This window comes from Nestor notabilis, unplaced genomic scaffold (genome assembly GCF_000696875.1).
Source record: "Nestor notabilis isolate BGI_N333 unplaced genomic scaffold, ASM69687v1 scaffold1783, whole genome shotgun sequence".
Lineage (NCBI taxonomy): Eukaryota > Metazoa > Chordata > Aves > Psittaciformes > Psittacidae > Nestor > Nestor notabilis.
The window spans coordinates 123,314-134,961 of record NW_009920514.1 but is presented as its reverse complement, the minus strand read 5'-3'; the positions used below and the strand labels follow the sequence as shown (position 1 = coordinate 134,961).

General features: G+C 35.8%; 1 protein-coding gene across 1 annotated transcript in view; it reads right to left on the bottom strand.

The window, feature by feature from the left end:
* Positions 1 to 11,648, bottom strand: part of SIPA1L2 (signal-induced proliferation-associated 1 like 2) — an 83,632-nt gene that overhangs the window by 6,131 nt on the left and 65,853 nt on the right. The window contains exon 17 of the mRNA XM_010010699.1: positions 4,526 to 4,657. Coding sequence (XP_010009001.1) covers positions 4,526 to 4,657 — 132 coding nt within the window. The remainder of the gene's footprint in view (positions 1 to 4,525; positions 4,658 to 11,648) is intronic.

The window sequence follows — 11,648 nt, the reverse complement described above, 5'->3', positions numbered from 1 at the left end:
TCCTGCTGATTTTTGGTTTATTTGTTTTTAACAGAATTGGCTTGACTCTATATTCATGAAAATGAAATCAAAGCTACCTTCCACTGACAGTTAATGTTTCAAATCAAGTGTATTTCTGACTATGATACTGTAATTTCTGTTTCTTCCAAACCACAGGGACACCTCCTATTCAGTTCAAGTGATGTGTGCATACTGAATAGAAGAAAATACATGTAAATCTCAGAGCTCTCATTTTCATCTGGGACATCTTTTCCAAACCCCACATAGGACCCATGCACAGAAAAGTATTTACAAAAACATATCGGTGTTTATAGTAAAACTTTAAGCACCAGTTGACTTGTCTCATAAAATTCATGTCTCACTTTAAAATAATAGAATTGTACAGTTTTAATCAGAAGGAATTTGAATCTGGATTTTCATTGTTCCAGACTACTAAGAGAGAACAGAAAAAAACTTCAGACAATTTTGATGTACTGGAAAACAGAAAAGGCTAAAATGAATACAGTGCATAAAGCTGATCTCTCATTATTAAGGCAAAGTCTATCCACAAACATACACTGACATCTGCACTGAAGCAAAAAGTTACACATGCATGCACTAGAAATGACCAAATGTTAACAAAATATTTTATCTTTTTATTTTTTCTAGCAGTTTAACATACAAATTTGATTAAAATAATTATCTGTCTTGTTGAATGCTTCACTTCTTTCTCATTATGTCATGTGTAGCATTACTTGCATTAAGCTATAAAGATTTTAAATTGAAATATTAAAATAATATTAATTATAGTAGCACAGATGTTTCTGCAAGATAAATTGGCAGTAAGAAACACTGCATTCTGATTGGCACTAGCAGACATTCATAAAAATAGCCTGGATAAAAAGTCAGAAGTTGAAACCACCTTTTTTATTGAACTCAGAGACATCAGAGGGCTGTTAATGTCCACAGTATGATTTAATAAACACTAACCAGCTTTTTTTAAAGCACAATAAATCTGGTTTAAGGCGGCACAAATAGTAAAAAGTTCTATTCATAATAATAAACCATATTTATATTTGTGTCAATTCTCTTCTATAATGACAGTAACAGATACGGGACTGTATCTGTTGCTTCTCCTTTTGTTCCCCAAAACATCAAAAAGATCCAAAATTAGCCACCAGCAACATAATACACGTTGAAAGCCAGTCCTTTTCCCCTAACCTGGAGATCTACTGGAAGGATAATACAAAAAGATAATTAAAAAAAATGCATTCTCTCCCGTATTCTTCTCTGAGATTTTTTTTGTTCTCCTTTTTCTAATTTGGCATTCCAATTTATTCTGTAAATCCCCGTATCTTTACTCAGTTCAACATGCTTGCTTCTTTTTTTGCTTCTTTAACTTCTCATTTTTCACTACAAATGTCCCCCCTCACCCCCTACCTCTTTTGCTGTACAGTCATATCCAGTTCTATCAGTTTTTTAGTGTTTGCTTCAGGGATGGATATAAAAATATGACAACAGTGTACTTCCAGCATGTCAGCTGCTCCCTGGTTACTGCCTCTCTGCTTCTCCCACCAAAAGAAGAGAAGGGAACTTTAAGTATCCTATCCATGCATGAAAGAAATGGAAGGCTACCCCTTGCTACTGACTACATGCATGCTCAAGATGACCTCTGGATAAATATCGAACACTATGTCCTGTGAAGGAAAGACTTAAAATAACATTGCACTGTGTTCTAGCTTATGGACACTGACCCTCAACGGACACAGCTCAAGCAAAACTCCTTACTGATGCAGATTCTGGAACCTGTGGAGTTAACGCCTGCACAGCTCACCACTGTGAAGACCTGCCTTAAGAATAACAGAGGATTTTCAGGAAAAGTTTGAAGTAAATATTCAGCTTCCCACAAAAGTTCTTGCCAAGCAAAAGTAGTGAAAATTACATGCTCACAAAGTGAAAAGCATTATCATCACACTTTCAATTAAAAAATAAGAAGTACTGGCTTACTCCACCCTCATGGACCACAGTTTAAAAACTACTGTTCTACATAGAACCAAGGCTCCAATTCAGATAAAAGCTAATACTAACTAATAAACAACCATCAACTGCTAATTTGGGGGAAGGGCAGGGTAGCTAAAAAATGAGACTGGTGTTCTTGTTATACCCATGACTAAACTCTGAGTACAGATAATGGTAGCAAATATCTTGCCACTATATTAAGAATTAATTGGATTAATTCTTAATCCAATTCAAATCAATATTACAAGCACCTAAAAACATTTTAAGACAGACGGAGGAAGGACCGAGGCCCACGTTATGGATGTTGAACTGACCAAAATATCGAAGTTGTCAATAGACAATCTAGAGAGATCACAGGAGAAATTTCCTGACATTTGAATCAGATTGGTAATTCTAATTAATTGGTATTAAAAAAAGACCTTGTACAAAATCTTGTATCCGGGTTCTAGAACAGAACAGAACACAGCTTTGAAATACCAGGTTGGTAAAGCCAAACTAGAGAACAACTCTAACATTAACTTCTTCAATCAGTATTAAAAAGATTCTGTCATCCGGTTTGTGTTCTTTTTTATTGAAGGTTCAGGGGGGTGAAGGGTGTTTATTTGGGATTTTTTTTGAGACTGTCCTATATAAATATGATCCCATTTCACACATTCCTATCAGTTATTCTTTTTAAATGACATTCAAATTGCAAGACATAAGATAAAGTTGAACAACGGCTTAAAAATTCAATTTCTTGTAAAAAATCAAATTGCAGTACTGTGAACTTAGTAAAAAAAATTTATAAATCCTCTGACATATACAGATGTTTCTACTGCAAAGTCCTAAACAGAAAACGATTACATTCCATCATACAAAACTAGATTATTATTTACTACTCAAATTCTTAAAATAATAAAACAAACAAACAAACAACAAAACAACCAACAAACAATAAAAAGTTTCTATCTTGGACTCAGACCATCAGTTCTTCAGCATTATCTATGGATATATCTAAGATTTTTCCAGTTAAAATGCATCAAGTGAATACTCCTCATCCCTAGGACAGGGCACTGTGGATAGTTACGTTTTTCTACCTCTCTCTCAAATTCAAACGGTAATTACATGCACATAACACTTACCAAAGTGAAATTATTTTCATTACAATAGTAAGTAGTAAAAATAATGAAAATCTATTGAAGTTTTCAAAGAAAGATAAAATACAGGAGCATAACTGGTACAGAATGACCCTTTAGTCAGCTGACCTCCAAATTTTTACTAACATTGAAAAATATTCTTCAAGTACAAAGTTACAGTTACAGTTAGTCATTTTCTGATCCAAATTTATTTTCAGTTAAGATATCAATAACAAATAGCAGCATATTCCCTGAGCAATCAAACATAGAAATGCATGGGAACGGCTGTCAGATACTCAGCATTACAGTACTTCCTGCCTGCTACAACAGGCGTGTTTAGGTAATACTGAATAGTAATGAATGCACATACAGTTAATCAGGTTAAGAAACAATGCAGTACTGTAGACTGCTGATCATTACTGATGGTTTGGGTTTTTAACAATGCTATTTAAATTAATACAGTAAGTAGTTCTGAACAACTTTTGATCAAATTCAAATTTCATCACTTCATACTTAGGGAAGGAAGGAATTTGTTACTAGAAAACTGATTCTTCCCATGGTTGCTTTTAGCTAAAAAAACAGAAGTACATCTCACCACTAACTTCACAACCAGTTCTCCTCCCAAAGTTAAGACTATATCTTACATAATGACGACTGTGGTACTGTCAGCCTTATCCACAGATACCTCTGACTTCCCATATGTTCACTAAAGAGAGTAACACCAGTTAAGAAATGTCAGAAATTCTAGGACAGCACAGTGACCTAACCACAACACTCCTCAGAAACAACAAAATGCACACATTCAACTGTATATATTCATATATACTCTCAAACCAACATCCACCTTTCTGTGTTTATACATTATGTGTAGGTTTAGCTCTCAGAGAAGCAAATGAGATTTTTTCTTAGTTAACCTAGTCTTATAATTTAATAATTGAATAACCTTGGTCTATACCTTGCACCCCAAGTTCTGCTACTGGAAAATATAGTGTACATTTTTGCTGTTTTTCAAGGGCTTATAATGCAAACTGAGAGGGACTGCAACATCATCTGGACTACAAATAAAAGTTGATAAACACAACACAATAAACTAAGGGAAGTATTACTTCCAGTTTCATTTTAAACACCTAAATTAAATGCTTTGAATGTCTCCTTCACCTGATTTATCCAGTTGATTACAGAAGGAATTTAGGCCTGTAAATGGATGAATTGTATTAATATAGATACTGAAAGTATCACGAAACCCCAAATTTCCAGTGACAATCTTCCACACTGAATAGCAATACTGCCAAAAGAACTCAAAGGCTACGGAGGCAAACACCGAATTTTTGTAATTCAGAATGTGGCTATACATAAAAAAAAAAAAATCATTGTGTACTGAACATTAATCTTTATTCAAATTTTCCTGTTACCTTCAAACGCTCGTGCAGCATCTACCAGGTGAGACCAGTCTAGCCCTGTGGCAGTGTCTGGCAGGGGCATCAGGCCAGGATCATTGAATTTGGCTTTATCAGATAAGGACCCATCTGAGAACCAGAATTCATCTAAACAATAAACACAATAATTAGTCTTCCTATAACAGTGATGTACAATTAATTTTGAAGCTATTTTAATGAACTGTAAAAAATTTGAAAGCAAAGAACGCTTATCTCATTTCTCTTGTTTCTGTCTTTTCCTGTTCAATACTCAGTATGGGCAGAACAATTATTTAAACTTCATCAGAACAAGATGGGAAGGGTTTCTAAAGGGTTTTTTTGTGCCAGTTTGCACATGATGTGTTCTTCATATTTTCATGTGAATGCTGTGCGAGTAGGCAGCATCTGTTGTTAAAGCATACCATATTAAACCTGAGCACTGAGCAGAAAAGTTGCCAGATACACAAAGTTATATTTTTAAGGCTGTGAAACAACACACAAGATAAGTGCATGCAGAGTTTTATTCTGAAACTTAAATAGTTCAGTTCCAGAAGCAATTTAAAAATATCACCTGCTTTTCTTTTAATGAATTTGTAAATTCTAGACTATATCCAAAAGTCACTTTCACATTGAAAATATTACCCTATTAGTTTAATATTTGTAGCTATATATTTGAGGACATGAGACTTGGATGACAATCTCTAAGCTCCCGAATGAGATGTAGCACATTGCATACTGTAGATGAAGTACATATTAACTGAAATGTATACACTATAAAGTTAGTTCAAACACAGTTTTTAGTTATGCAGTCTTTTAGAAAGGTACCATGAACATGCATGTTAGTAGAGGAGATGCTAATTTTCACAGTTATCTTAAACAGTTTTACATTTTCTGTACCTATCCATAGCAATCTTCACCTGATCAAGGTGAACCCATTAAAATGAACCCTGCTGAATGAGCACACAGAGGTTCTTAAAACTGAACACAAACCAAATCCATTATTTATGATCACATTTCATCTTAACCATAATGCTAGTGATACAATATTGTACTGCTATTACATTGTATAGCAAGGAGAAAAGAAATTTTGCTTCAGACATAGCTACTTCTATCAAAGGTTGAAATAGCAATTTTTCCTCAAATACTTCAGAATGAAATTGCCATCTAGTTATTCCAGTGATTCAACTATGATAAGGAATATTCTTTTTTTCCAGGAAAAGACAAATTAAAAAAAAAAAAGGGGGGGGGAGGGGAAATGCACTCATGCAAGCAGAAAATATATTATAGTTGAAGAAAATGATATCTTGTCATTGTCTTGATAACAATAAAAGAAGAATACCGAAGTCCATTTGAATAAAAGATTTCTGACCTAAAAATACAAAAGCAGTAGCCTGTTACATGCATTCTACTGCATGGAGCAACGATTAGAGCATATTACATGCTTTGCAGAAAGCTTATTGTTTCAGTTTTTTTTTTTAAAGAACGAAAATCAGGAACAGGAAACTGAAGTAAGTTTGCAATCCTCTGTCAAAAATTAGGAGTCCCACAAAGCAGAAACAATGCAGAAGAGGTAGAAATCCTGTCTACTGTAGTATTTATCTTGTTCTACAATTTATATGCAAGATGCAGTATTGTTATACTACCATTGGAAGTGGCCTGAAAAACCTATGTAGAAATGTCTTTTTAATACCCACTCTTACATGCAAAAGTGGATGTTCTATGAAATGGAAAATGGAAATACAAATATATTCTAGCCATACATCTGTCCTAAGATTTTATTTTCAGTTCCTTATAAACATACATAAATTCTGAGCTAAGGTTACCTTGGGGTGCAAGTACACTGCAAGCTCAACATCAGAACAGCCTGAACTTTTGTATATGACCTGGGAATTATAAGAACCTTGTTTACGCAAGTACAAATGTTATATACATCCCTGTTGTGGAAAATAGACAGAATGCCTTATTTGAAAGGCTGGTAAGCCAGCTTTTGGTTCTAGACCAGCAGGGAGGCCCCAAGGGACAGCCCTTGCTTTTGTATGATCAGCCTACAGAGGCTGATTGTGAAACCTGTCAGGAAGATGCCTGTTCCCAGTGAGATTCTGCTGGCTTTCCAAATTAAAGTGTAGGAGTGATATATTCACCAGTAGTCATCCTTCATTATGCATTGTCTTTCTGAGAGCCTAAGGGTGGATCCTATTTGCTCCCGCATAAGGCTTGACAGAGCAACTCAACTGAAGAAAGCCTGCCAGAGTAGAGGTTTCAATACTGATAGCACTGAAAATGAAAGTGCTCCTGCTGATGGCTGAAATTATAAGCAAAATAACTGAACACGCATAAGTATGCCACCACAGAATAATTAATTTTCATTATAAATTATGTGTTCTTGTGCAAGGGGGGGCAAGAAGGGAAGGAAAAAGAAAAAATGGAAAAAAAATTAAATAAATGAGGAAAACAAAAAAAAGGCTCTCTAATGATATAAGCCTCTTTGTGCGTTTGAATTTCAGAGAATAATGTTTGTACTTCAGGAATGCTCTGGGTGAGATGAATTACGTCTAGCGTCCTGTATTTGCATTTCTTGCCTGCTCCTCTTGCCTCGCTGCTGCCTCCACTTTTCTCTGTATTACTGCCACATCAGCAGCCGCAAGCTGCCTGTTGTCTTCTTTTTTCATTTGTGCAAAGGTGGCAAGTTATGCTTGATCAAGCCCACCTCTGTGTGTCCAAGAGGATATGCCTAATCTCATAGGCCACTATCTTCATGGCCCACAAAATTGATTTTGAAGCAGCAAAAATTTATCCCTTATTTCCTTTGAGAAAACAATTTAAGTGTTATCTTTCAGTTTTAAAGAGTATTTTATTTGCTGTACTCCTTTTGGCACAAAATGATTGACCATGTTGTTTCTCATCATTTCAGTTATGTCACTTCCTACACTTAGGAATTTTCTGTATTCTTATCATTGAAACATAAAGTATAAAGCATTTTGAAGAGTCCTTATTTTCACCAAAATTACGTGGTCAGTTCAGTTTCCAACGGAGCTCCTGAAATTGACTGTCATTGGTGCCATACAGCTCTGTATTCAAAGAGTAGCTAGTTACACCAAAAGAAGAAAGATTCACCTGACTTAACCTTTTCTAATTCCAAGACAAGTATCCTGCTTCAGTTGGAACTGCTACTGTTATGCAGAGGCTGTACATCATGAAAAAATACCTGCTAAGTACTCCTCACTTACTGTGCTAAAACTAGACATGTCATTTAACAAGTAGATTATCTTAAAAGATGCTGCAGCTGAATGAATATATCAAATGATATGCAGACATAAATCCCAGTGTCTGCTTCCTGTTCTTTCCTGCAATCAGCAGTTGTATCTCTATATTCCTCTTAAACAACAGCTGCCTGCCAAACTTTTCCCTTTTTCAGTATTATCTAGGGTTGCCCAAAGTCTCCCTTTAAAGATGCCGGCCTGATAGTAGAATTTTTTATGGGCATATGTTCCATTACTGTTAGAACAGTGAAGATGTGATCTCAATAATTACTTTTCCCTTCCCTTTTGTTATTGAAGATAGTCTCATGTCCTGGTATAGTGAACTTATTCACTCTGTGAGAGTCTGTAACAAGCAACATATATACTCCCCTGGTTGTGTGAATTACTGAATCAACAGTCTTTATTTGCCTACTGAAAAACTGATTTCCAAATTGTTCACATTGCATATCATCAACTCGCTCTTCCATCCAAATACTGCTTTTTACCAACAAGGTTAGTTTTGGATTGAAGCTAACTCTGGTTGTAAGCCAGTTTTAAGATAGACTTTCTTCTAATAACATAGTTACAGCCATATAGTTGCACTCCTGGCAACTCCTCCCTATGGAATGTATAATTTGAGAACTTTCAGAACTTGTATCACTGCAAAATAGTCCCTTCCTCATGACCTTCTTTGCTGCAAGAATACTGCACCTTGCTCCTTTCCTCACCGCACAGGACAACATGCCAGTGTACCACTTAGGGCATTTTTATCATTCCCGTTTCTTTCTGTGATTCATAATAGCAGTGGACCACAACGCCTGCAATGTCAAACTACCTCCGTGTGTCTTCCTGGATTTCCAACTTGTGTTAGTACACTAGTTCTGTATCAGTGGTTCTCATTGTTTTCATTCTTTTCCTGCTAGTTCAGCTGCCACGAATTTGTAAGATGGGGATAGATTTGTACCTGCAACTGTGTATGGCATGCTAGAATCACTCAACGTGAACAGCACTGTCTCAGTTAGGGAATCATTAATGTCCCCAAGGTAAAATTCACAAGTTCTCAGCTACACGAGTCCTCCTTTCTGGTTTAAGTTTAAAATAAGATAAAATGAAATAAATCTTTCTACATTTGTGCGCTGTGTGCAATCAAGAGCACTCAACTGTCAGAGTTTCCATTTCAGTCTTTACTGAAAGAAACTCTTTTTTCACTTCACTTCCCTCAATGATAAAATAAAAAATCCTATAGCTTCATTTTCTCATCTTCCTACAGTCAACATCACACATACTTGAAGTTTCTGTTTCTATGTTTGCATGGCTGTTTTGCCTGATACGTCTGATTTCTCAGTAAACCGAAACCCTTCAAGGTTGCCTATTATGCTTTGGTTTTGAGGCTGCCTTGCTTACCTATTAATCACACTCTTTTCCTTGCTAGAGGGGTCTCATGAGGCTTGGTGCTGTCACAATATTTCGTGTACCCCATGCTGGGTAATAACATGCAAGAATGTATGTATCTTTCTAAAATCAATTCCAGCCAAACCCACGCTATTTCCACTGATTTCTGTAAACATTAAATATCAGTAAAATTAAAATGTTTTAAGATCACAAACATAGGTATTTTACAAAAGACATTACTATGACCGCTAGGAATCTTGATATCTGAAACTGCAATCTCAAGCTAAAATTATAGATAAAAAAACCCAAACCCTCTCACATCACCACTGCTATAGAATGTAAATACGTATGCACTGATTAAAAAACCCTTCCTAACAAGAGCCAAAGTTAGTTTCTAATATGGAGATACTGACTAGCCTTATGTTGAAAATAAAGGTGTGCAAGTCATGATGTGTTTATTTGCAGAATGTAATTACAGCTAATCAATTAAGTCTTCCTTGAAACAGCCATCATCAAAGATCGTGTATCACTGGCATTGAAAGGCACTTTTATAATACAAAACCAAAGCAGAAAATACAGATTGAATATGAAAATATCATCACCGTATCAGCTTCATTTTGACTGACAGGATTCTAGTTGCATGGTTTTTCCCAGCTAAGTGTATAAATAACTTTCTGTATCTAAGCAGCAGCAAGAATGGAAAATAAGGTGTCTAAGACAGAACTAAGTCACAAACCACTAAAATTTCACTGCTTGAGAAGCCGTATACAGCTTGAATGTATACCATTAATTGCCTTCTGTCAATCTCCAGAACAAAAGCATGCTGAAGGTTTGACGCCATTGCACATTTACCTTTACAAGAATGGCTCTAAAAACACAGGCCTAACATAGTAAAAGAAAAAAATACAGTTGGGATTCCTGATTTTATGTAACTCCCTCATAGACTACAAAATCTACCGACTTAGTCTCACATGAAACAAAATGGGTCTTCATTATCTATCAGTAAAAGCAAAGGATATTTACATATTAAATTTTTAGTAAAAAGTTTCACTCTGATAGCAGAATATTTTTAGAATGGCAAAAGGTCCACCAAGCACGCATTCCCATCTGAAGCAGGAATTCAGCACTTGTTTGCGATATCAGTTTAAAATAAACCAGTGGACAGTGAACACAACTCAGCCTCATAGCTGAGGCCACTATAACTAGAAAAGTGTTTTGTATATAAGGCTTATTTCTGATAGTTAGCAAGTGACTGCTACTTCCTGAAGGACACAATGAATGACAGAGCACTTTTTATTACGAAGTCAGCTGTTTGCATTCTCTCTGGACATGTGCCTGCAAAAGTTCTTAAAACTTCAAGAAATCCACCCACAGCTTCTTAAGTACGGACTTCATAATTAATTACTCTACTATTCCTTTAAATTATTCTACTATTCCTCTACATTTCAGGTAACTAAAAGTGTCTTTTTTTTGACCATGTCCTCTCCTCCCCGCTCCAAGACTGGGTATCCTCTATAGGCCAGCCTAAAATAATCAAGAAGTAAAGAGATATAGCATTTTTGTAAAATAAATTCACTCTTATTAAGTAAAAATACAGATACGTAGCCTAAATATTGGTATCCAGATGTGTAGATTTGAACTGTGGTATATAAGCATGTGTATTTTCCATGTTTTTCGTTTAATTTTCATAACAACAAACTTTAGAGTTCATCACTTCATACTGGAATTATTGCAAGATAAGCATATAATAAAGATCTAACTTGTGAAGACCTCACAAGTAAAAAGACACCCTCATAAAACAGTTTTAACTTCGCATCCTAGACTACTCTTTTTCTACCACTAATAATGAAGTGTTATTTGCAAAGGTTTACTAACATTAAAAGTATCGGCAAATTCAGTTTTGAAATTGGAGGCAACAATAACAACTATTGCACATTTCCCTTTAAGATGTTACCAAAAGGATCATCTAAATAGAAGCTGTCCCATTTAGCTGTTATTTGAATGTATTAGTGAATATTTCAGTAATTTGAATGTACATAAAAATAAACAAATAAAACAGGCCAGCTTGTCTTAATTAAGCATGACCAGCAGGTCAAAGGAGGTGATCCTGCCCCTCTACTCTGCTCTTGTGAGACCTCACTTGGAGTATTGTGACCAGTTCTGGTGTCCTCAACATAAAAAGGACATGGAGCTGCTGGAGCAAGTCCAGAGGAGGGCCACGAGGATGATAAGAGGACTGGAGCACCTCCCGTATGAAGACAGGCTGAGAAAGTTGGGGCTGTTCAGCCTGGAAAAGAGAAGGCAGCGTGGAGACCTTATAGCAGCTTTCCAGTATCTGAAGGGGGCCTCACAGGATGCTGGGGAGGGATTCTTCATTAGGGACTCTAGTGGTAGGACAAGGGGTAGTGGCTTTAAACTTAAACAGGGGAAGTTTAGATTAGATATAAGGAAGAAGTTCTTCACAGTGAGGATGGTGAGGCACTGGAATA